Raw genomic sequence first — 26,467 nt, 5'->3', positions numbered from 1 at the left:
AGGGAAAACATCGTTGTAGATGAACTTTTGGTTGCAGCCGCTCTGACTGTTCTTACTTTCTTGTTCATTGCCTTTCTCCTAGCTCTTCATGGCAAAATTCTTACCTAGATGCGCTTACGGCCATCTTTTGTCATAGTGTCAGCATTTATTATCCTTCAGTTCGAGTTTGGGTGTTTGGTTGGATTTTTTTCCTAGCTAATGAATATACTTCATGATTCATGTTTCAGGGTTACCGCTTGAGGATGCTATCTTTTCAAAATTATTATTAATATATAAATGTTATTAATTATGAACCTATGAAAAAGGTTGAATAGTAGGTGTTTGTGTGGCAAACTGAAGTTACTTATGTGAGTGCATTCATGCTGCCTTCATTTACTAGTATGGTTTAGTAGGTACAATAAAAACATAGTAACCTAGTTGTTATGTTCTGGCAATTGCGCAGTATGTTTTGGCGAGTTTGAGTCTTAATGTAACTACCAGTATCATCTCAGCCTTTAAAAAACACAAAGGACAAGTTCATTGGGCCTGCATTCAAATTTACAACTTTTGCTCTCTTTCTTGCAAAACCTATTTGGGTGAAGGGGTTTTGTGCCTGAGTGCATGACTATAAGAACTAAGCAACAGTAAGCCTCATTTACAGTGCTTCAGAATTCACAGAACTGCAAGGGTTGTATGATTTGGGGGGGGAGGATGTCTTAATTTATTGGTTTGTAAGGGTTGTTTTGTGTTTAGGGGTTTTTGGGGTTGTGGTGGTTTGGGGAGTGGTGTATTTTCTTTTGGTCTTTTTGGTTTTTCAAAGTAGAACCCAGGGCTAGACCAAAATCTTAGAAGGGATAGATTATACATACTCTGCTATAAATTTACTTTTTATTTAGATAAAGAAATAATAATTTTCAGAAAGACTAAGGTCCTTTCTACGTTTGGGAATTTGTGTTCAGTATTTTCAAAATGCAAGATCACAAGCCAGTTGGACCAATTTAGTAGAGAAGGTGTTTTCGTCTTGCACTATTGGAAACTGTTTGTCTTACCGCAAGTATTTGCGTTGCCTTTTTGCATATGAATAACAATACAGAAAGAGAGAGCAGTTGAGTTGGAAATCTCTTTTTTTGTTTTCTGCTAGCTGTAATTGCATTGCAGTCTTGTGAAAGGTCTGGCTCCACAGGAATCACTTTTAGTGAACAGCTGGTGACCTGGCTTGATTTTCTTCCTTTAAAGCACCTGGAAGACTCCAGTGAGAATTGGAGTGTGACAAGTTATCAGAGGAAAGAAGTTGTTGTTTCCATTCCATGGATCCCTTGGGTGCTCCTTCCCAGTTCGTGGATGTTGACAGTCTGCCAGGCTGGACTGAAGCCTATGAGGCTAAGCAGCTGGACTCTCACCAATACCCTGTTGAAAAAGCTCAAGTTGGTCTTAGATCACCTTTTCCATACAGGAAAGACATCAATGCGAAAATAATCTTATGGTAAGTTCCATATGGCTCTGGTGTGTTTCTCATCACTTCTCCATTTACTGTGGGATCTGATTGTCTCATATAACAATCACCGCTATAGAATAAAGCCCTCAAGCCCTCTTTTTTTGACTCAAACATTACAGATGTGGGAATAAAATAATCATTCTGTTCACTGTATATATGCAAGTCTGAGATTTGCTCCACCATAGGTTATAAATTGCATGTTCATAGGCTTTCCTTGATGCAGCAGACTGGAGCTGTACTTCCTACTGTCATACTCTATGCTTAATATTTATAAAATATAAATTAAATAATATTCTTGTATTTTTAATATCAAAACCTGATTGGGCATTTTGATATAATTTTTTAAATCTTTAAAAAATATACTTGCTGTCTACTAGCTCTTTCCTTTCTTTGCTGTTTTTATTCTGCTCTCACTTTTCTGGTTTGGATCAGTATTGCCTTTTTTCATGTGGTTCTTGTGGCTTTCTTTGGACTCTCCCCACCCTCCCACCCCCTTTCTCTCTCCATTTTGTGTTCTGTCTGCATGGTTTTCTACCAAAATTTATCAATAAAGTACAGTGTGCTGAGGTGAACTTAGTCCATCAGTTTTTCTTTCCTGTAACTCAGGTGCTTGAACCTGCTCTCTAGATGAGTAACTCTTTGTTAATACACAGGGGAGGATTTCTCAGGGATGCAGATGCAGGGATCAGCCTGAATCTTTCTGGTTCGTACATGCAGGAAATGGGACTGTTCATGGATTTCCTGAACCTGATTAAGTAAAAAAAGAGAAAAGTAAAAGGTTAAATATCTCTTATGACTTGGGTATAATAAACATGTACAATTTAAACTATTATTTGAATCTCTCCCTGTGCGTGGGAATCTTTATCTCCCTTCCTATGCTCTTTGATCCCAAGATCTGTAATGGCTGCTGCTGTGACAAAAAGCATACCAAAGTTCTGCTACTCCATTGTCTCTTACGCATCTCTGTTTTGTTTGTCTTCTGCATGTCTGATCTTTGAACAGCAGAATGAACATGATCAAATTGTGGGTTCACAATTTCAGAACAAAAGCAATGAAAACTTATCTAGCTGCAGTGTCACTCTAGATCCTCAGAGGTCTGAGGAAGAGCAGCAGCAGTAAGGTACCCTGAGTACTGTGTATGCAAACTGAAAAAAGCACATTGAAAAAATTGTTGAAGTTTTGAAAGTAATATACTTCAAGGACTGCCCTCGTATCTCCAAGAAAGAATACATGGGTTTTTCGAGCACATTACGCTCTATCAGTTTACTACGCTGCTTCGCATATTCTGCTAGTTAAACTGCCCTGTGTACAACTGGAACACTGTCCTTTCTACATACATCACAAAGTTACTGTTGAGGCTGGGAGTTTTTAAAGAAATGATGTGTTGCATGTGATCTTTCTTTCTTCATCAGTTAGAGGGAAAGGATGTTTCTGCATGGTGAGCATGTCAGGGTACGCTACACTATGTGAGCACTGGAGTACTGTTAATGCTTGAACTTGGCATTTCTTTGCTTGTCAGTACTTTATGGAGAATATAGTGCTTAATCTTACATTTAGCATGTAATAAACTGTTTCCGTGTTTCCTTAGGAAAGGAGATGTAGCATTATTGAACTGCACAGCCATAGTAAATACCAGTAATGAGTCTCTCACTGACAAGAACCCAGTATCTGAAAGTATATTGATGCATGCTGGGCCTGACCTGAGGGATGAACTCCAGAAGCTCAAAGGTAAGTGGCTGGAGATGTTTTTGTCTTATTGAAATCTGTCCTCGCATAATACAAAGCATCAGGATTTGGGCATAAACTAAAATCGAGGTATAGCTGCTTTTTTTCCCCTGCAACATTTCACCTTATTATGAAATAAATGGAGGAAACGCATGCCAATCTAGTCTCTTCTGTTTTTGCCATTCACATTACAGATTATTGAAAATCTGTGGTAGATGTTTGAGTTGCTGAGTCCTTACTTTGTAATACAGTAATTCCCATCGTTAGCTGAAGCCACTAAGAGTAGTTAGTGTATCAGAGGTTTTACTTGAGGGGCAGCCATGTACATCTTCAGATTTTGCTCTTATCCTGTTTAGTGTGTATACACTGTGGAAGACAGAAACTGAAGTACACCATTGCAGAAATTAAAATATACACTTCATGCATCCTCTTTCAGGCTCTTAATATACACTCAGTCTTTCAGGAAACTATGACAGTAACAGATAGAATGGTAAAACACTGCATGTCTAAAAGTCTTAGTGACTACTCAAATTGTTCAGTTCATTTGCCTCTTCTGCACAACAGAAGGTTTTATTACAAAGTTACAAGACTGCCTCTAACGGAAGGCTATTCTGGAAATGGATGAGATTTGCTTTACCTAGATTCTTTACTAACAGGGTTTATGGCATATAATTAAATTTATAAATGCTCAGCTTTATTTCCAGTCCCCCTTAGACAAAGACTTTCCTTCTTTTATGTGTGAGGAACAAAGAGTTTATAGTTATCCAAGGGTATACAGAAGTCTGATATAGTTTGCAGTTAAGACTTCACATTTCTAGTAACTATGGTACTGAGTTGAATTTTGAGACCTATCTGATGGGGTAACAGCTCTATCTCCTTATCACGTACTAACGAAATGGATAGAAGAGCTATATTATTTCTAATACAAACACTTAGTAGCTGAAACTACAATTGAGTAGACATCCTCTGTTCTTATAAAATCATATTTTGCTGGTTCAGCTTGCTTTTTATGAGAAACCTGGAAGTAAAACAGGAGCACGAGTAACCATTTCATAGGAGAGGGGAAAGTCAGTGTTTCCTTCGGGTGGAAACAACTGTTAAAGTACAGCAGATCTTAAACTAATTAAGACTCTGCTATGTATGCAAGAACTCTTTGAAATTTGGGATTCCTGTGTGCACTGTGAGGTGGGAAGAGAGGGACAACATTTCAAGGAGTCCTCAGAATTTGAGATCTGTCAGCTCTGTAGGGAGTTTTTTGTAAAAGCTGGGCTTGGCTTCTTAAATCCCCCTTTACCATGTGGAGTTACATGTAGTTTTGCATCCTCCATCCCTGTGATGGCACTGATGTCTTCTATCTGTAATGCATTCTGCAGTTTCACAACTCCCTATGCATGACAGTTTCCTTTTAATCTTGTGACAATAGCTTTTCAGAAGTCAGTTTTTCTGTGACACTCTGCTGGTGTGTTGCATGGGGGAGGAAAGAGAGGCTGGGTTACACCTTTGGCTTTTGTGCACCCTTAATGTGTTTGTCATGGTAGCAGAAGTGGAAGGGAGCTTAGTTAGGAAATTTATGATTCTTCTCTCTGCCTCCTTTTTGTGCTCTTTCCATTTAACTTTGAACTTTTTTCATAGGAGAATGTCCTTGGGAAGAAGTGAAAATGTATGGTCTTTGCTCTAAAGCTGTAAAATGGATGCAGTGATGATTTTCAGTTAGTTCTCTCCTGCTTTATTCATAGTGCTTAGTATATATTTGTATTTCATAGGCTCCAAGAAAAATCATGATCTTAAAGCATGTGACATGCTGACCTTTCAAAGGCTTGTGCTTTCTTTAAGGCTTGGCTAACTTGTGCGTTCCTGGGAACAGTGTGTAGTTTTGATTAACACAGAAACACTACAGCCAAGGGTCCAGGCTTGCAAGTGAAGTGCTATTGATATATGCTTGCCTATCAACACATGCTTGTTGCAGTCTAATAAAGACCTTCTGTGACAGCGATGCATAGTAGTCTTCTAACTCCAGTGAGACTTTTTCTCTGTTGCACACTTTAGATGGAGGATTCAGACTTTCCATTTTAAACTTGGAGAGAAGCTGTTCTAATGTTTGAAATCTCATTGCATAAAAAAATAAGATCTTGACTTTGTTCCCAGTTATGCCACAGACCTTGACCTGTGCAGCTCAATCTACTAGTTTACCTCATCCTGTATCTTAAAATAGGAATAATAACTTGCTGCTCATTTCAGTTTTATAAATTTTGCAGATTATCTCCAGCCATGAGGCATTGGGAAGTACTAAGTGTGATGTAGCATCAGTAACCTCTAACTATACTTAACATCTGGCTGTCTGAATTTATTAGTTTCCCTGCTGAATTCACAGCTATACTGCAGTCACACTTGCTTCATTCTTTTTCACAAGACAGTTTTTCCTACAGGCCTTTACTTGCTCTTTTCAAGTTGTGTTACTTGGATGGACCACAGAGGAAGAATAGTAATTTGATATCTGATATATTATTTCAGTTTTAGCTTCTACTTTTTCCATATCATGCTTATTTAGTTGCTCTCTTGAGCTGAGGTGTCTTAGAGAATGTGCAGTAATTCAGAAGAGTATGCTTGGTTTTAGTATGCTGTTATATTCCTTCTGATTAATCCAGAAGAAAACAAGGTGGAGGTCTATAGAAGCTAATGATGTGATTTATTGGATCAAAAAGTTTACAAGATGTTGGCTTAAAGGCAATGTGTTTTTGCCATTAAAAAGTCAAACTTGCAGTTTTGAGTAAGAGATACTCTCAACCTGGAATGTCTCTTGCTGTAAAATACGCTTTCATGCATGCTGATAGCCTGCCTGAGCACCACAAGGAACAGAGTGGGAGAAGTGAATGCTCCTATTCAGCGAGCAGCTTCCTGACTGAATTAAGCCAAGCTACTGCAGTGCTGCTGCCAGAAGGGTGGTCACAGCCACTTGTTCACATCTCATTCCTTTTTGTGGGCACTAGCAACCTATCAGATCAGGTTGAAAGCTAATCCAGTGAAATCATTTGTTTTCAGACAGATCAGAAAGCTGAAGTGCAGCTGTACAAGCAGAAGGAAGAAGGTGGAAAATGCTTCTCTTTGAGGGTGGGGAAAGACAAAGACTAGAAGTACTTCTTCAGCTGTCCAGAACTAGAGTGGCCTCGATTTGGGTGAGGAAGGGGAGAGTTAGCAGACTTTTTTTTCCAGGTGCCAAAGGAAAAATAGACTTCAAACACAGTAGCTGTTCCTGGATTTTTCATTATCAGAAATGTATTGATGAACTGAAGGGACTAGAGGCCTATAGATGTCATCAAGGGTTCTGATAAAACTGATTTCCCTTGTGATAAATTAGAGGAATTAAGCACAAGTAACTTGCAGGGGTTAGCATTTGAAGCAAAAAAAGAGGTAAAGCCAAAAAGAGGTAAAGATGTACAGTATGCTAACATGCAGTAAATGATCCTAGAGTGTGCAACTGGAGGGTGCTGTGAATGGAACAATTAAATGTGTTGCTTGAACTTCCTTGCCTTGAGACAAGACACCTAGTCTGTCAAGAAAATGATCTCCATGACAATCATACTGCTGCCTTGTGGACATGAAGAAACTTGCAAAACAAAGCAAGCTCCCTTGTTCTGGGAGCGTAGATGAAACAAGTGCTTGATCTATTAATTTTTAATAGCTTTGCCAACAGCTGGTGGCTTCGATTAAGGAGACTTGTCCTTTTATCTAAAAAGTAATCTCCCCAAATCAAGAAGGACATTTTATTGCTGGTTGTATAGCATATTTGTGCATCAGTGTGCTGCACATCATTAAATCATTTGTCCCTTTGGCCCTGTATGTAGCATAGTAAGCACTGCAATTAAGACAGCATTTCTAGCAATTTCTCGTTTGTCCTTATATGCATAGTTTTAAAGTTGAGAGGAATGAGCACAGCTGTCTCCTTAACCTGACTAGGTGATACTAACCTCAGCTGTCAAGAGGTAGAAGTCTATCCTTCATACTTGATAGAACACTGACTTCTATATATGGAGTTGTCTGACTCTGGAGGAAGTCAAGGCTTCTTTATTGTGACATTGGCACTTAACCCTGTGTTTATTTTTTTCAGGGTGCAGGACAGGCGAGGCTAAACTCACCAAAGGATTTAACTTGGCTGCACGTTTCATCATTCATACGGTGGGACCCAAATACAAAAGCCGGTATCGCACAGCAGCTGAGAGTTCTCTATACAGCTGTTACCGCAATGTCCTGCAGCTCGCAAAGTAAGCACACAACTTCTCATGAGGGTTTGCCATCTGTTCTAGATACTCAGGTCTGCACAGAAGCCAAATGGCTGTGAATATCTTCTCAGTTCATCAATGATCTAGATGAGGAGATCAAGTGCACCCTCAGTAATTTTGCAGACAATGCCAAGTTGGGCAGGAGTGTTGATCTGCTGACAGTCAGAAGGCTCTACAGAGGGATCTGGACAGGCTGGATCCATGGATCAAGGCCAACTGTATGAGGTTCAACAAGGCCAAGTGCTGGGTCCTGCACTTGGGTCACAACAACCCCATCTACAGGCCTGGGGAAGAGTGGCTGGAAAGCTGGCTGGCAGAAAAAAACCTGGGTGTATTGGTCGACAGGTGGCTGAACCTGAGCCAGCAGGGTGCCCAGTCCCGAATGATGCCAGGGCGCCAAGGCCAGCCAATAGCATTCTGGCTTGTATCAGAAATAGTGTGGCTAGGAGGACTAGGGAAGTGATTGTGCCCCTGTACCCAGCACTGATGAGGCCACACCTGGAATACTGTGAGTATTGGGCCCCTCACTACAAAAAAGACATGGAGGTGTTGGAGCATGTCCAAAGAGGGGCAACGAAGCTGGTGAAGGGTCTAGAGCGTAAGTCCTGTGAGGAGCAGCTGAGGGAACTGGGGTTGTTTAGCCTGGAGAAAAGAAAGCTCAGAGGAGACCTTAGTGCTCGCTACAGCTGCCTGAAAGGAGGTTGCAGTGAGGAGGGTGTTGGTCTCTTGACCCAAGTAACAAGCAATAGGACAAGAGGGAGTGGCCTCAAGTTGCACCAGGGGAGGTTTAGATTGGGTATTAGGAAAAATTACTTTGCCAAAAGGGTTGTCGAGCGTTGGAACAGGCTGCCCAGGGAAGTGGTTGAGTTGCCATCCCTGGATTTAATGTATAGATGTGGCACTTAGTGACATGGCTTAGTGGTGGACTTGGCAGTGTCAAGTTAACGGTTCGACTTGCTGATCTTAAAGATCTTTTCCAACCTAAATGGTTCTATGATTCTATTCTATGATTTGGTTAAGGACATGACATTAGTGGCTTCATGGTGTACTTGATACCTTTTGCTGTTTGTGTTGCGGTGTAGATAAAAAGTGCAAAGAGATCTGAGCTGGATCAAGTCCTGAAACAGTGTAGCTAGAGCTGTGCAGCATTCAGTTACTCTGAGGAGAAGCAGCATTGATATTTGCATTGGGCTCCATGCTGCAAAAAGCTTTAAATGAGCTTGCTCAAGCCGCAACTTCATGTGTCTCAGCAGCTGCATGGACATACCTGGAGGGAGATCTGGCTGCTGTATCAGTTCATGTATTTGGTGCTTTTGCCTTTGTACATCAGCCATCTAAAATCCTGAGTCAGGATGCAAGGTTATTTCTCAATCCATAGTTGCTGCAGATGCATTTTTAGTTTTTCCTCTTTCATCTGTGGTATTTTCTACTTCCTCTTAACTAACAGGTTTTTACTTTCTACTTTTCTGTGTTCTTTCCTGTATTCTGGTCTCTTCCTGTGACGGCTGTAATGGTAGCAGTCACAAAAAATACCTGAACAAGAGCAATGTCAGAGAATATACTTAACAATTTCTTAGGGTTGAGAAGATCAATTCTTCTAAGTCTGGATTGTGCGTTACAGTGCAATAGTAACTGTTTCATAATCAAGATTACAGCTAAGGTTTCTAGTATGTGCCAGTTTTATTCTGCCTCAGAAGTAACAAGCAAAGTCAGGCCTGGATTGAAACATGTTGAAAACAATTAAAAAATCTAATAATTCTACTTACTGAATTATGAATGCCTTTCAGTCAATCTAGTCTCTAGACTAACTTCTGATGCTTGTGAAATTGTCTACCAACTCAGAGCTCGCTCAAACTCCTCTGACTGTTGGCAACACCTCTGCTTTGCTCTTCTAAAAATGTGGCTCTGCTGGAAGCATCTTGTTGGTCTTAAAGTATGTATCACTCCACACCAATAATTGTCTAATCATCCCTAGGATTAAGCCACCTTGGTCTGTGTCCATACCTCTAACAAAACAAGTGATAGGTCAGGTGGAGGAGAATGTTTGCCATAAAGAATACCTCCTTTTCCCCTCCTCCTCACTGTTAATCTCCTCCTGTCAATCCTATACAGGAAGGAAAGTATTTTGGAAAGGATTGCAGGTAGATTGAGGGAAGAACTTCTTCATTCAGGATATGAGAAACTGCAGGAATAACATAGCTGGGGTAGAAGGAAAAAATCTGAGAACAAACAAAAGAGGAAATTGTGTGGTATCATTAATGGTTTCCTCCTTCTCTGCTTAATGGTGGTATGTATAGATCTTGCCAGGAAAAAAATCCTTCTGCAAAAAACCTAAAAGAGGGTTGCTGCTGCATAGAGGCAGGGGAAAAAAGTACTAGTGTTATGTACTGTACTAACAGACATTTGTTCTCATTTGACTGTCTGTTCATTTGTTTCTCTTTTTCTGGATTTCAGAGAACAGGCAATGTGCTCTGTAGGATTTTGTGTCATTAACTCTCTGAAAAGATGCTACCCCTTGGAGGATGCAACCCACATAGCACTGCGTAAGTTTGTTGGAAAGTTGTGTAAACTGAATGGCAGTATTCAGCAGATCGCTTACCTCTGACAGACTGCTGTTGATATGGGGAAACCCTTTTTTTACAGGGCTGTAGTTTGTTAGAGACTGTAAAAAGGCAAGGGCTTCCATGGTTGATCATGAAATGGAGGATGGATAAAAACAAATGATCCTTTCTCTGTTGCGAAGCCATCAGTAAAGATCCATGGGAATCTGTGCTGGAACTTGCAGTCTTCAATATATTGATTAATAACCTGAAAAAGATGGTGAATGGTGAGGTGAGAGACTTTGCTGGTAATAGAAAATGGTTCAAAATGGCAAAGATGAGGCCTTACTGCTGAATAGCTGTAGATGGATCTCAAGCACCAGAGTGAATTTCATCTGCCATTTTAGTGTCATTAGTGTATCCAAACATAAAGTGATATTCCTCCTCCACTGACCCACCCATATATGCTTCTGCCTTCACATGCAAAATGACGGGCTAATCCTAGTGAGCAAAATCTTGAGCAACAGCTCACTGGAGTTCAAAAAGGCAAGTTGAGTAAGACACAAGAAAATTAAGAATGTTATGCTATAAATCTGTGTTTTGCCCACCCTTTAAAGCTGCACATTCAAAAAGAATATAGTAGAACTAGGAGTTGAGGAGATCAACAAGAATGAGGAAAGGCAAGAAATAGCTAAGTAAGCTAAAGTGTTGTGGTTTTTTTTTTTTTTCCCCCAAACTGAAATATGCTGAACTGGAAGGCAGTGTGATAGATGTCTATAAACTCATGAGTTGTGTGGAAATGGTGAATAGGAGTCAGCTGTTTGCTATCTCCCAAAATAAGAACCTTCAAACAATGCTAGCATGAATCAGGTTCAGAACAAACAAGGGGATATGGTTCTTATGCTTATACTATTTGTTTTGTGAAACTTCTTAGCAAAAAACATGGTAGATGCTAAAAGTTTTCAAATTTCTTTGTGTTCAAGAGGAAACTATATTAAAGGGAAAAATGAAGGCTACTAAAAACAAATCAGAAAACTTCCTAGGCTGAAAATACTTAGAGAACAGAAAAGTGCTCAGAGGATAATATTATATACTTGCCTGGTTCTTACTTTTCCCATTTCTCTTTTGACTGTTTCATTTCTGTTGGCCTTCTCCTGTCTGCTTTCCACTACCACCACCACCCAGTCCCTGGACCTTCCTGCATGGTACTCCTTCACAATAGGAAAGTTGTTGCAGATGGAAGGAGTGGGTTTTCCTCTTGCTGTGCAAGCTGACTGGAGAAATCTTTCTTACCCTGTTTAGCAGAGGTGCTGACACTGGAGAAAGAGTAGTCTGTTGTTTTCTCTGCTATCTGCCTATTGAGTGAGACACCTGAAAACATCTGCTTACATAGATTCAGAAAACTGTTTGCTGTGGAACCGCACAACTTCATTTGTCCTGTAAAGTGGTGTTGCAGGTCAACACATGAATTTCTGTACAGGAAGTATTTGAAAATGGCTGTTTTTCTTCTGCTCTTTCTTGAAGAAATCATGCTAATATATACTCTGTAGACTCCTTTATTGTTGTCTTCTCTTGTCTTTGTAGGAGTATATGCTGCTTGATAAAATACTGCTAGGCCAACCTATTTGTTTGGACACTTTCTCTCTTGGCAGTCTGACAGGAAAGCCCTTGAAGATCCTGACATGTGTCAAGATTATTGCAGCTCAAGGACCTCATCTGTACAAAGATGTATTTGACTGGGAGCTTGGTTACAAAATGTTTTTTCCTCTCAGCTGCAAATGCTTAGGAACTTGACTGTGTCCCTGGATTATACTAAAGCTTTGGGGGAGTCCAAAAAAAAGTAATAGAGGAAATAAATTCTCTCATGACTTACCAATATAATTTTTATATGCCTCTTTGGCATAGCTGACTGTGGAGGTTTTGCTGGTACAAGACAGTGTCAGCCAGACTTCTGTTGTAGCTTGTTTATCATCTTGCTTTCCTGGTAACTTAGGGCACAATGATTAGGAATGGCTGGTTTTGCCAGTTTGCACAGGACTCTGTAAACGAAGGATTTGACTTGATTTTGCAGGGCCGTAGAATCACATTCCACAGATAGGAATACCTAGTAAGCTGAAATTAGAGAGGTACTTTTTCTCTTGTGTTAATCTCTAAAGTGAGCTGCAGGAGAAAGTAGAGATGGAACTTCCAATATGGCAAATAACCCATTCGGTGTGCTAAATTACCATTTAATCCACCCTTGAATATAGCCTGTGGAGCTATTTTGTATGAGGAGAGAGATGTGACTCTATTCTGCACTGTGGCTCCCTCACTTGTAGTCATGTGTGTAAACTTCTCCTCCTGTTTTGCTAACTACATTTAATCTTCTTCCTTGTAGGCACAGTTAGAAGGTTCCTGGAGATTCATGGAGAGACTCTGGAGAAGGTGGTGTTTGCAGTCTCTGAGCTTGAAGAGGTATCTCCTTGATGTTCATTCCACCAATATTCATGGGCATGTTTGATCTTCTCTGCGGCATTGTAGAGCTGGATTTTGATTTCCCCTTCAAATCATATAGACTTTTGGTCCCACAGCATCCTTCTGTCTCCTACTAGCGTAGCATCTTTTCCAGTACTGTTTATGCTCTTAGCAGTCACTATGGATATGTTCAGAATCTTTCCACTTCTGGTTTCCATGTTCCTGTGCCATAACAGAAACCAGTACTAGAGGTTGTAGCATGCAGTTATGCTGGATAGTATCTGCCAGCCAGAAAGGAAGTTCCTCATACAAGATTTCCTCCTTAAACAATGCTGTTTCCCTTGTGCTTTAAAAGGGCCAGTTTAGCATGCCCACAGATCACCTACAAACATCTTAAACATTGCTTGTTGAAATAGCAAGCTTGGCATCTAATGATCTGCATTCAGACAGATGCTAGCAGTCTGAATATTGACTTCTCTTGTATACCAGACTTGCTAATGGCAGTTCCTGGGCAGAACACCCACACTCTGTTCATGTTCTGTTGCATCTGGATGAGGAAAATAACTAACTTGTTGGGGGTTCTAAAACTGCTAATCAGTTGCAGAGAACACATGAAGTATTACAATGTTCAGTAGAGTTTTTCACTATTTTCTTACATGTGGGGAGGGTTTCCTTTGGTTGGTTGTTGCTTTTTCTTTTTTCCTAGTCAGATCACTAAAGGTGATCTGTGTAGTGGTGCATTTTAATACAAGCAGCCTTTGCTGAAGTCCGCCATCCATGCATATTGCAACTTTATAATAAAGCTAAAGTACCTGCAATTTACCTGAGTTCATGCAGGTTAAAGCAGAGTCATCTCAAGGTCATTTGCCAGTGTGGTTAAAAAAAGTTAACTTTTATCGAGGTTCTATGCCTTTATTGCCAGGTAACAGCCCAAAATAAGCCATTCAGGGAAGTGGTACTTTGCCTCCAAACCGCTGAGAAGGTCCCTGCTACAAGGGCAGGTGTCACCTAACTGAAGAGCAAGGGTGCGTGATAGACCCTTCACGCATTTTTCTTATTTGTAGGCCACTTACCAGAAGTTGCTGCCTCTGTATTTTCCAAGATCGTTGGAAGAAGAGATACAATCCTTGCCTTACCTCCCTGCAGATATTGGCAATGCGGAAGGAGAGCCTGTAGTACCAGAGCGACAGATCAGGATTACTGAAAAGCCGGGTGTTCCGGATGGTGAGTTCTTAACTGAACTTTGCAATAAGTATCTCTGTGAAAGTCAATGGAAAAACAGAAGAGGCACATGGGAAGTGTGTTCCACAGCAGTACCTTGTAGACTGATGTGGTTAGAGGATGCAGTAGAGCCGTTGTTCTGTCTATTTTCTTTCTTGTGGGGGGAGGTGGGGTAGTTCATTCCCTTTGTGAATTTTCTCCCAAAGTGATTAGGACCTTCGCAGGTTTTTTGCAGAATCTTGTGCAGCCCCTAACTTAAAAAAGACACTATTGTTAATGGTCTATCTTAAATAAGCAATGCTTTGCTAATGTATATTAGCAAATGTTGTATCAAATGATAAGATTCTGTTGATAGAGCATGTGCATCAAACTAGTAGATGCTCCATGAAAATTAACATGGAGAGAAAAACTAGATCAGCCCAGAGATCAGTGTTTGGGAAATGGCTGTCAAAGCTTGGTGAAGAAAGCCTGTAAAGAGGTTGCCTAGATGTCAGGGTTGAGGAGGTGAGATACGTAGGACAAAACAATTTAATATATAAATGGGCATAGCTGGCACATTCTGCCCGATTTATTAAGCAGTGCTGTGAAAGTTTTACACTTCTTCAGGCAAAGTCTCAAACCATCAAAAGCAGATAACTTGGAATGGGTTTCAAAGGTTTTCTACTTTTGCATGGCCAGTTGGGATAAGGCTGAGTATGCAATGAGAATACAGACAACTTAATTTTCCTGTTCACGATTTGATACCTGATGTACCTACACCTGCTGATCCAATCATTTTTTTCTTCCCCTGTCCAAACTGCTGGTTAGAGTGGCATTTGCAGCTATGGCTGATCACTGCGAGGCATTCAACCACTAGCTAATAATTTGTGAAATTACTGGTTTTGCATATGTAGGAACGAATAGATATAGTGGAACCTTGCACTTTTGTCCCATTGCTGCTATAGCCTGTCACACTAAGACTGGGAAACTCAGTTCCCATCCACGTTGCCCAGAGAGGTAGTGCCAGAAGCCTGAGCAATATTCCTTGATGACATCAAGTTCAGTGGAGCATTCTGGTATTGTCACTAGCAAGTGAACTTGTGCTCTTGTATTTCATCACACAGTCATGTTGTAAACAATGCTATAAAAATATCTAAACTCAGTTTACCGCCAGCTTTACAGCATCTGTTCAAGCAGTGTCAATGATATAAAAAGTGAGCCCTTTCTACAGTACAGCTCCTAAACTGAATAAAGCTGCAGCATCTGTCCCTCTCCATACTTATTTCTCCCCCGTGACAAGTAGTACAACTTGTAAAGCCCAAGTCACTCTCTAGGCCTTGTTTTTTGAGAGTTAACTTATCCCTTTGCTACAAGCTGATGACTAGGACACGCCCAGTTAGTTTCCAGGCAAACCAACATTTTAAGGAAGTCCATAGTTAACAATCACATGCCAGTTAGTTTCCAGGCAAACCAACATTTTAAGTAAGTCCATAGTTAACAATCGCATGTTATAATCTGTCAGTTGGTACTGGTGAGATATCAGAGCCACATCATGGTACATTGTGGTTTTTTGTTAGATTGTAGCATGACAACTGGGTTAGCTCACTGAGATATGTAGCAATTCAGCAGCAGCATTGCTGTTTTGTACACAGCTTGAACATTTTACACTACCTTTGTTTCTACTGCAGATGCTTCAGATGAAGAGGGTCTGGAGGCAGATTTGGCTTTCATTGGTTCCCATGCTTTTGCACGCATGGAGGGAGATGTTGATAAACAGAGACGCCTCATCCTTCAGGGACAGTTGTCAGAGGCAGCACTGCAAAAACAGCATCAGAGGAAGTGAGAATTTCCTTGTCTGTGTGAATATTTTGGGTTAATTTGCTGTTCAGAGGACCAACCCTTATGACGATTGTGTTATCTGTAAAGCATAATCTTCTGGCAAGGAAATACAGATAAAGCCTGGTGTCACCCTGGATCGCTGTGGTAGCCTCTTTGGCCTGAAGCGAGAAGGGGCAGTACGAGGAAAAGGGGAGCTAGTGATGAACCCACCAGTGTGCCTAGTGCATCCGACCAGCTGCCTTATCTCTTTGCCACAAGATGTCACTGTTTCATCACCACGTTCTGTAGTGGGGTCACGTCCTTTCAATACTACCCACTTGCTCCTGAGGCTCTGGGCAGATAGCAAAACATTTTTCTTCTGTCTTTCAAAACAGAGAAATAAATATGAATTTATTAAATTATTTTATTAGAAATGCTGAGGCTTTCTTCCTCTCCCCCGCCCTCAGCTAACCATGCTGGAGTCCTCTTGAGGCATGATGCTTGGCTTGTTTTCTCAGATGAGGAACTAAATTGTCACCATTCAAAGGGGAGAAAAAAATCTGTGCGTGACACTGGTTGCTGCATAGTTGTTTTTGAGTTTTAGACTTTTTAAAGAAATTTTCTTTTTTCCTATTTTTTTAAACACTGACACCAAAGTATTTAAATGGAAAAAACCTCAGATCTTTTCAGCCCTAAACGCAATGCCAGTATAGTTACTAGTTGGTGCGTATGCATTGCCCCAGTGAACATCACTAAGTATGTAACTAAGACACTCAAATCTTTTTTGTGGTGTTTTTTGTTGTTCCTCCCCCCCAACTCTTCTTTCTTTTAAAGTTGCTCTATAGGTCAGAAAACCACAACAGCAGAGACAGCTGTCAGAAAGATCTTGTTTTGTCCTTCCCTTCCCATATATCTCTTCAGGCTTCCAATGCTAATCCAAAGGGGGATTAGATCTGACCAGATGTTTTTAACTTTCTAGTTATAATCGCTGGCTCTGTCAGGCAAGAGCTGAAGATCTCTCTGATATTGCTTCTCTTAAAGCCTTGTACCAGACAGGTAAGTTCAGGGTACCAATGACTGATGTATATTGTCTTAAAGTAAAAATACAAAAGAAAAATATAGTATTTTCTTCGGATTTGAGTATACAGTAAGTCATGTTATTAAGCTAGAAGCCTGGCCAAGAACTAGGCAACATCTCTGCAGTAAAGCAGGAATTCTGTCTTGATGGGCTTTGAAAGACTGTGTGGTAAATTCCCAAACTGTCCTGCTTTAAAAATCTGAGAATACATGCATATCCTGAATTATTTGTAGCTTTAGATGTGAATCAGTACTGTTAGATTAAGCCAATGCCTAAGGTGCTCTGTATGAGAGAGGAGTTCTTTTGTTCTGAATTATCTCAACCCTTTTGTTACAAAGAAATGAATGTTGCTTTTAGACGATTAGTGTAGAGAATAAGCAGTTACCAAAGCAACTTTTAACACAGCTTTCCTGAACAAAATGGCTTGCTTTATTTCCCTCAGATTAGGTATGTGTTGCTCACTCCGTGTCTTCTAGTACTAATGACTGAGTACCATGGGCAGCACATCTTGTGACCTTGAGTTCAGTAGATGGAGAGATTAGGGAGAGATTTAACAACCCAATGGAGACTTCAGTGGAAGACAATTAGCTGCAAGGTCCTTGCAGCCTGGGAAGCAGATATGGGGAACCTTGAAAGGTCACCTTTCAACCCAAAGATTCTATGATCCCTTCTACTCAGTAGCTGCAATTTTAAATTCTTTTGTTTGCCTTAGATGAGGCTCTGTAGGCCACATGTGGTCCATAAGGCGTGCTCTGGGAATCTGTGCATTAGATTTCAGAGCTTGGTTTCAAGGAAGAAGTTTGCTTTGGTGATAGAACTGCAAGTGAAAGGTTTTGTGGTGTTTTGGGTTTTTTAATAAAAAACACGTTATCACTTGTGATTTACATAAATACGGAGTACACAGGCAACCTAAAATTGCAGTCCTTAAGACTTAAGTTTCTCAGATGTGATGCAGCCTTTTTTGGATCAGAATAGCTACTAGTATAGTGAGAACAGTAACTCTAAGTATATTTCCTGTGGTGTTAAGATGGAAACCAGATGTGTTGCAAAAATTCTGAGCTGTGGTGCATTCTCTCTGGTTTGAAAGTGACCAACTTCAAAACCTGGCATGACTGAGAGATGTTTAGAGAGATATTTTCCTTTCTTTTGTAGGTGTAGATAACTCTGGCCGCACAGTGATGGTGGTGGTTGGAAGGAATATCCCCGTAACACTGATAGACATGGAAAAGGTAAGGCTTTGTAAAACCAGAGTTGTGTAGGTTGAATATGAAGTTCAGGATGTAAGAGTCTGAGGGTAATTCAGTGTTAATACTAGAAATGCTATTTGTGGAAGACTTAAGAAACTAAACAGTAACTATTTTTATAGGCAGATAAAAATATATTCCCTTACAAAGATTTGTGTGTGTCGGGGTGGCTCTTTTTCAAGGAGGAACTGGACTCTTTTTACAAAAATAGGCCTAATATGGACTCCCTTTTCTTCTCAAGAAGAAAGCAACTTGCCCTGCTTCTATAACTGCCAAGACATGAAGAGTGAAATGTAATGGGTCAAATTAGTTTTTCATGGAAAGCAAGAATTTGTCTCCATCTATGAGGCCAGCTAGACAAAAAAGACATCTAAGTTGTTATAGTCAAGTTGAAGACTTTAAATGTTCCCCTTGCTTTTGTACCTGAAACATAATGCCGCCTAGCCTCATGATTCCTGATTTGTGAATGAATTAAAGGAAGCGTATTAAGATGTAATGCAACTATGAAAGAGTCCTTCACAAATATAAATTTCATTTCTTTCTGTCTCAGGCTCTTCTGTATTTCATCCATGTCATGGATCATATTGCAGTGAAGGAATATGTCCTGGTGTACTTCCATACACTTACAAATGATTACAATCAACTAGACTCTAATTTCTTGAAGAAAGTCTATGATGTTGTCGATGCCAAGTGAGTGTCAATATGGAAAGAACATCATCTGGTCTTCCTCTGTGCTATGCAAATGTTTGTCATTCCCTGTATCTGGTTTTCCATTTATTTGTGAGTGAGTTTTGCTGGGACAAAGACCTAAATAAAAAAATAACAAAGGCAAGAAGAAGGAAGATACATGGTTTTGAGAAGGAAAAAAACCCCGTATTAAACCAGAATATTCTGTCCTCTGTAGTCTCCTTTCTGGAGCTGTTAGAGAATCATAGAATCATAGGATCTTTGGGTTGAAAGGGACCTTTTCAGTCCAACCCCCCCTGCAATGATCAGGGACATGTTCAACTAGATCAGGTTGCTCAGAGCCTGTCCAACCTGACCTTGAATGTTTCCAGGGATGGGGCATCTACTACTGGGTGTATTGTCAGTTTCTATCCAGAGGTGGAGCTTCTGGAGCCTGACTTTGTTAAAAGTATGTTGCTAGTTGTGAGGGAAGAAGCTTGGGTAACATTGGCAGTCATAATTTGTCCATAACTTTCACTGTCCACATAAAAGACTGCAAGCTATGATATCTTTACCTGAAAAGTAATCATTCTGATTTTTAATTTTTTTTTTCCCCCTTTACATTTGCTTTTCTGGTATCTGCCCTTATATTAGATCTACCTTTGTGAGTTTACATCACAGGCACTAAAGCAAAATTATCTATGTTTTGAGAGTTGCATTGTGTAGGTGAGCTTAATTACAAGTCACTTTTAAAGATTTTTTTTTTCTTTTTCTAAACCAGGTATAAGAGGAATTTGAAGGCACTGTATTTTGTCCACCCAACATTTCGTTCAAAGGTGAGGTAAATAGTGCAAAATAAAAGTGTATTTTGGGTGTTGGCAGAATAGCATGTAAGACTGTAGTATGAGGAATGTGGAGGTATATAGAAGACTTCCAAAATTAGGCAGTATCTTCTGGGGATGAAATTCATCCCCATATTTGATCAAGCTGTAGTCTTCTAACCTTAGTGATAAGCTGAATCCCAATGTGGTATAGCTGTCTGTGCCCTGTTTGGTGTGTGCATTTGAGAGAGATGGAAGCTTTGGGTCTTGTTTCTTTCAAAGAGAAACATTTTGTCCTTTTTCCTGCTGTCTGGTTGGCAGGGTGACGAACCATGACCAAAAACTCCTGGAATTCTTTTTTGTGTAGTTATTTCCTGGACATTTCACCTTTTCTTTCACCACATAAGGTATTGCATGTGTGCTGCATGTCACTTAAAAGCTGTCCTGGTAAGGGCTGAGGGTGGCATATCAAGCAGCAATGAGATTAGTCAGGATTATGGAGTGTAGGGTAACAAAGAAAGACGGGAAGAATGCCTCTGTGACATGGAGTGCAGAAAAATCCTATTAAACCTTCAGGAGATGAAAAACTGAACTCATCAAGCGGTGAGATACTATTCTTGGATATGATGTGTGTGGGGCAACAGAAGATGGAGCTTGCTCCCTTCTGTACTTCAAACACACTACTTGTATTGCAGCACTATGAGTACTTCAGATAAACTAAGCATCAGCAGCAGCCCTTCCTAAAACTTTTGTTTGTCCTATTAAAACAGCTAGAAATGTGATCCTCCATGTTCACATCAGATTAACCTCTGCATTTACTCTGCTTTTTGCTGACATTGATCAAATTTGAGAGAATGTATAATGTAAATGCCTGGAAAAGAACATCTGTTTGCATGTGTTCAGCAAGAATTTCTTTGCTAAATTTCCAAGGAGTCCTTTTTTTGGCATGTGCACAGCTGGGACACCATGAGACTTAGAGCTTCCTTATTTTTATGTAGATGAGACTGAGGCTTCCCAACAGCATACCTTCCAGGTTTGTCAGGATATTGGTTATCCTCACAGGGTACAGATCTGAGGTCTGAGTGCTAGAACTAGAGCTTCCAGTTCTGATGCTCCTGAAGATGTGAGAGCTAGCATAGAACATTATGAAGATTACAAAGCTGAGTGGAGAAGTTGAAGCTAGGAAGTACTAGTGTTTTAGATTCCCAGCAGCATTTTATCCTCCTCCTCTCTTCCCATGCATATCTACTTGATTGAGAAACCTTTTTTTTGTTGGAGTCTGAGAACTTGTGTTCATCAGCCCATTGCCACGTTCTCTGTCCCATTGGGAGCTGCAGTGGGACTTGACAGATCTGTAGGGCAAGGAGAGAGTTGGTGGGAAGCAGCGAGGGTGAGAGACGTAGAGCTCTAACTTGCTGGAAATTGAATTGGTTTGTGTTCTATTCTAGCAGCACAGCTGGAGGCAAAATAGGATGTGTGTCCATGTCTTTCTGCCAAGCCTTTTCTCTAACTGAAAGGCAAATGGAATTGCTGGCTGTTGCAGAGACCATCAGCTTATGAAACACAATGGGGAATATGCAGTGGAAAGTCCTGGTGGCAGAGGTGGCTGCTAAGAAGGAATTATTTTTCTCTCCACTCCTTTTTTGGCTATATCAGGGCTGTTGTCCCTGTAGAAGATTGCTAGCCTAGAAGCCTCAAATCTCTTAATGTTTGGCACATTTATCTTCCTACTTCCAGGAAGCACTGACTTCCTTTCCTAGAAATAGTGGAAAATACCCCATATCTCAAATGTAGGAGGAAGTCTTGTGCATTCAAGCAGCTTCCCAAACCCGTCACGCTTGTTCATGTATCTCATTCTTAAATCTCTGATATAATGGTCCATTTTGCCATGGTATTGAATCCTGACACAGTGGATGTCTGCCATCTGTTAGTCCCATTGCGTGTTTTCTGGGCTAAAAGGGATCAAGAGGCTTTTCATCATGTCTCTGGGAAACTTACGTGCTCCTAAAAAACACACTTAGTTCTGAAAGTGCTTCACAGTGCCAGTGGTGATTCTTTGTTTGGTTTCTAGATGTGAAACTTAAATTATGTATATTCTGAAGCTAATTGCCTAATATAGAATACATGGTTTTCAGTATGCAGGGAGAAAGGGTCAGCAGTTTTCCTAAAACACAGCGTAACAGAAGCAGGGTGTGTCACTGCACAATCTGGTTTTGTACAGTAATCCTGCCTTCATTCATGCTTCGATGTGAGCGTTCCTGTGATCTGTGAAGAACCTGATTCTCTTGTAGTGCTGCTGAAATGTAACCATTCTTATGATGAAATTGCATCATAGGCAACACCAGTTTTTTAGGCTGGCAGCAAATCTTGCAGTGTGAACACTTCACCACCAGGCCTTAGGTTAAGATACCCTTGAGGTGCTATCACAACTTCCTTCATACTCTTGCATGTAAATGTACTGCTGCTGCTGATACATAAATAAAGGTCTTCTGGGGCATTTTTGTGTGAATCTTCTCAGCTTCCCTGTTCTGAGAGCTCTCTAAGCAAAGCTTTATAGAGCTTGCTGTGTCCTGAGTGAAGTGTCAGTGACTTGATCTGAAACAATCTCACCCAGAGAAATTCTGTTTTCATAAATTTAGTAACTTTTCTGTGAATCAAGAATGTTTCAAAACATACATGAACACTCAAATTAGATAGTCATAATCATGATAATCTTTATATTAATCATGAACAATTTTTGTCTTGTTTTTCTGTAACAGTCATAAAAGCAGTTTCTGGAGATCAGATGCCAATATAAAGGTTGCTGCAAATCACTTGTATCTTTCTACACAAGAACCTTCCAATTCTAATAAAATTTCCCAGATTTTAGTAAGTTTCTCTTTGGGGTATGATCCAGTTAAGAGACTCACACTTTATCTGTGTTGTGCTGCTTTTTTGTGGGAAAGGCATCTGATTCCTTAACCCTGTGTTTTTCTAACTTGGCAGAGTGATTTTGATGTCCTGCAGCTCTGAATCTGAATAAAAGGCTAAGAAAAAAAATGAAGGAATACTTCAGCAATTGATTAGATTTTCAACTTTTTTGACTGCTATGGTATAAATTACTCTACTATCAGTGTATTAACAGGGATTTGGTTTAATTTGAAGTTCTCTGTCCTCTTACTGACAAGGAAATGGCTGCTCCTGTATTACTGTTTCTACAATCTGTGATTAGCAAGAATGGAGATAATAGAAAAAATTCTCTAGAAACAGTTCTGGCCCCCTCTCTTTTTTCCTATTTCTGGGTAAGATGTGTCAAACTGCAATGGCTTGTATACTGGGGGGAGGGGGTGCAGGGGGGCCAGAGAACTGCTTTTCCTGATATCAGTTTTTGTGATGGCTGCAAAAATATTCCCTATTTAGTCTTTCATACATTAAATGACCATAGCAATTATGTCTAATGATTGACATTCATAACATGCCTTGGAATGCATGCTACTTCGATACGGGATTGAGAGGGTAATTTTTACTCATTAAACTGTCATTCAGTGTCACTCGTAAGAGGTCTTGTAAGAAAAATATAGTAAATAATGGATGCTAGTAATAGTCTGTCTCCCTACTTTCTGCTAACATAAATCTGTAATTCTGCCCTTGAAATAATGAACAGATCTTAAATGCTCTGTCCTGTTCTTTACCTCTTTTCTCTTTTTTGTTGTTCTTTTCTCATGAAAATATGCTGTTTTGAGGAGGCAGCATAGTTATTCCAGGATGGTTTTTAGGCATCGACTTTCTTTAAATGTTGGGTTCAGGCAGATCACTTTTATTGACCTAATGTTTTAGTTTATTTGAAACTCCCACTTCCCTCAAGGCTTTCCTTGTGGTGTTGCTTCTTTTCTGTTAACTTACCTGCAGTAAAGTACAACTATGAAACAGAATCACAGAATGGTCAAGGCTGGAAGGGACATCTAGAAGTCATCTGGTCCAGCCCTCCTGCTCAAGCAGGGTCAGTGAGAGCTGGTCATGCAGGACCATGTGAGTGGTTGCTAATATGAGCATTTCTGACCTGAGGAACAGTAACCTCTAGTTCTCACAAGTTTTTTTTCTTTCCCTTTGGTCTGCCAGGAAAAGACTAGGTAAGAAATAAAAAACAATAGAGTGCTTAATTTTGAAGAAGGTGGGTTTAAAAGTAAAAGCTTGTGCAGTCAGTTTAAACAGGAATATTTAATAACTTGTAGAAGTATCTGTGGTCTCTTACTGGCCTTGGCAAAACAAAAATTCCTTACCCTGTTTACAACCAAAAGAGGAGCGTGTATACTTAAAGTAAAATCTTTTAGAATAAGGCAATAAGGCTTATTCTTGTGGAATAGCTTGATAAGGCTTTGATAAAAAAATCTGGTAAAACAGAAGGGCATGCTTACTCATCTAACCCAAAGCAGTGAGGAGACGTCAGCAGGACCTTTGAACAGCTGAAAGTGTCTCTCTCTCTCTCCCCCTTGACTTGCCTTTTCTTTGAAAACTTGAAGGCAAAGGGTTGAAAATGCTTCTGTCAGATATAGAGTCAAATAGGTCATATTCTGAGCTGGCTAAACTGGAAGGGAAAATGTGCCACTATATAGATAGGGTTTTTTGAAGACAAATAGCAGACTAGCCATCACTCTTGCACAGTAGAAAGGGACCTTAAACAGGCATTTGGGGAGGAGTGAATGTGGAGTCGGAAAACACTAGCTTGAAAGCTTTTGAGACAGTGCTTACCAGCAGTCAGTGATGTGTACTTCCTGACCTTGTGATATTGCCATGATATTAGTGTATCAAGTTTAACTCAAGCCTTTTTAACAATGGAGTATTATGTTGAACTTGAAGGTTTTGAAACAGCACCATCTTCATTTGTTTTGTTGGGGTGTTTTTTTCAGGTCTCGGCATGGTTTTTCACAACCTTTACAGTCTCAGGGCTAAAGGACAAAATCCACTATGTGGAAAGCCTTCAGCAGTTGTTCACAGCCATACCCCCAGAACAGATTGATCTCCCCCCTTTTGTCCTCGAGTATGATGCCAGGGTAAGTGATTGCATGTGACATGCATGAGTCTTTGCTCCTATGTGTAGTTCTTGTGCATCTCCCATTCTGCTCTGCAGGAGCTTTATAAAGGGGGGTGACTTCCACATCTTAAGAATGAGAAGAAAGGGAGGGTTCCTGGAGAGTCTAGTTGTTCTTCTGTGAGTAACAATTTTCTTAGACTTTTTTTTTTGACACATCAGTGCAAGTTGAGGACTTGGCTAAAAAGCAGACTCGTTTCCCAATAGAACAGTCTCCTATGTGCATAAAAGGCAGACTACCTTTCTTCAGCTAAGAACTGTAACATAATACACTAATAGCCTATGGACAAGATAAAATTCATGTTATATACCTGCTATATACCTTACACTGACTGCAAAAATTAAAAAGATGCTGTGTTTTGTCTTCCCTGTCCCACATATCAACAAACACACAGGAGGAGGGGAGGTAGGGGGAAGCAGTGGAGAAAAATGGAACCGTAGCAGGGTGCCTTGCCTTTGTGTTGGTCCGTCCTCCTCCTTTCTCCATCCCAGGTCTCTACCTGGAATGAATATGGCTTGCATTGGCCAAATCATTCTGAAGAGGATGTGCTGTAACTACAAAGTAACAGCCAGAGTTGTGTGTTTGCATAAGCAACTTTGCTTTGAGTGGCTGGCTATGCTAGCATTTGTGGCTTCCTTGCCTCACACCTTTGGCTTAAATAAACTTTAACCTGCACTTCTTACTTAAAATAGAGGCAAAACCGAGGCCTGTTTTTGCCTGGTTACCAGCACAGTCCTCTCCTGGGTGAATTGTGGCAGCCCCTGTAGTCGTGGGGTGATTGGTGCCAGCCACTGTAGTCGTGGAAGATGAAGCCAGGAGTACGTGTTTACTTCTGCCTCTGTCATCATCCATTGCACCAAGGTGTATTGGAGAAGACTGTCGTTCAACTGCTCATTCTGTTCTCATTGCAGGAAAATGGGCCTTACTATTCTTCTTATCCTCCATCCCCTGACTTGTGATCTGCAGTCCTGTGATACTGCTGGTTTCCCATGGATCCAATGACCTGATGCCTGCCAAAACCTGTGCATTTGCCCATGTACAGAATTCAGAGAGAGGGTTTTCCTTCCCCAGCTCTGGTATTTTTTTACTGATGAGATATTTTCAAGCACTCAAGCAATCAGAGAACTTTATGCCACTGTGAACTGTACAACTATTTCAAATATATTTATCCAATGGAAAAGTTGATTTAAAGATCACTAGGTGCATCTTATTTTGTTCTTTTTGAAGCTGTTACATTTATTTCTGAACAGACTTTCTCTTTTCTGGGAAATCCATCAAAAGCACTTGATGTTTTTAATTATTATCATTTTCTGGCTCCATTTGTAATACCCATTTCTGACTAGTCTGTACAAAATTGTGCAGTACCAGCCCGACACATTGCTCATCATATGGTGTCTGTGTTTCACATCCGATTACTTTCCCTTTCTGTTAGTGCTGATTACTTTGGTCTTGACCCAGCAAGAGTATCTGGAATTGGGAAAACCATGTCTGCAGGCTCAACAAAGCACTACAGCCAAGCCAAGATTACGGCAAGATGTAGTACCATAAATGCTAGGTGAGCTAGGAGCCTTGATAACGTCCCTGTCAGTTTTCATTGGATGATGTGACGTGTCAGGATGCCACTATCCTCCTAGTAAGAATAAAATTGAAAAGCATTTGTGGCTTCTTTTCTCTAACTATAGTTGTTTATGTTCTCCTTTGACAGGGCCAGATGTGTTTGTATGGTAAATGGCCATCTGCCTGGAGTATGTGTGGAGGGGAAGGGGAAACAGTGACTCCAACCCCAACCTCTGGTGGCAGAGGTGTCCCTTTTATTTCCTGTTACACTGACACTCACTGATTTTAACAGACATGGTACATGGAAGAGAGCTCAGCCACAGAGTACTTACAGAAGTGGAGGTGAAAAGCTTTTTAGCCTGCCAATGGAAAGCTAGAAGAGCAGGGAGGAGGCTGCCTTGTAAAACATAATCAGGGATGGCAGTCTCAAATATAGAAGGATGGAATCCCTGGTAGGAAGAATGTCACAACAGTACTGCATGTGAAAACAGTGATAGGATTTTCATGTTTTCATTCTAGCTGCTTTCCTATCCTGACTTGTATC

The 26,467-nt window shown here is 40.4% G+C and overlaps 1 protein-coding gene across 1 annotated transcript; it reads left to right on the top strand.

Annotated features, from left to right (window-relative positions):
• The first annotated feature begins 1,214 nt into the window (after positions 1-1,214).
• Positions 1,215-26,021, top strand: GDAP2 (ganglioside induced differentiation associated protein 2). The gene is made up of 13 exons (XM_010283955.1): positions 1,215-1,462; positions 3,063-3,202; positions 7,305-7,458; positions 9,931-10,019; positions 12,394-12,470; positions 13,535-13,694; positions 15,359-15,509; positions 16,468-16,544; positions 17,719-17,795; positions 18,361-18,500; positions 19,258-19,312; positions 24,184-24,327; positions 25,278-26,021. The coding sequence occupies exons 1-13, from the start codon at positions 1,287-1,289 to the stop codon at positions 25,323-25,325; spliced, it is 1,488 nt and encodes a 495-aa protein (XP_010282257.1). The 5' UTR covers positions 1,215-1,286; the 3' UTR covers positions 25,326-26,021.
• Positions 26,022-26,467: the final 446 nt, after the last annotated feature.

Source organism: Phaethon lepturus, unplaced genomic scaffold (genome assembly GCF_000687285.1).
Source record: "Phaethon lepturus isolate BGI_N335 unplaced genomic scaffold, ASM68728v1 scaffold3493, whole genome shotgun sequence".
Lineage (NCBI taxonomy): Eukaryota > Metazoa > Chordata > Aves > Phaethontiformes > Phaethontidae > Phaethon > Phaethon lepturus.
This window is presented reverse-complemented; position numbering and strand designations above follow the sequence as displayed.

Bases quoted from the DNA above. Each gene is read 5' to 3' on its own strand.
- GDAP2 (XM_010283955.1), top strand. From the start codon at position 1,287: ATGGATCCCTTGGGTGCTCCTTCCCAGTTCGTGGATGTTGACAGTCTG. The intron at 7,459-9,930 runs GTAAGCACACAA...TCTGGATTTCAG, and splicing joins AATGTCCTGCAGCTCGCAAA to AGAACAGGCAATGTGCTCTG. The intron at 12,471-13,534 runs GTATCTCCTTGA...TCTTATTTGTAG, and splicing joins CAGTCTCTGAGCTTGAAGAG to GCCACTTACCAGAAGTTGCT.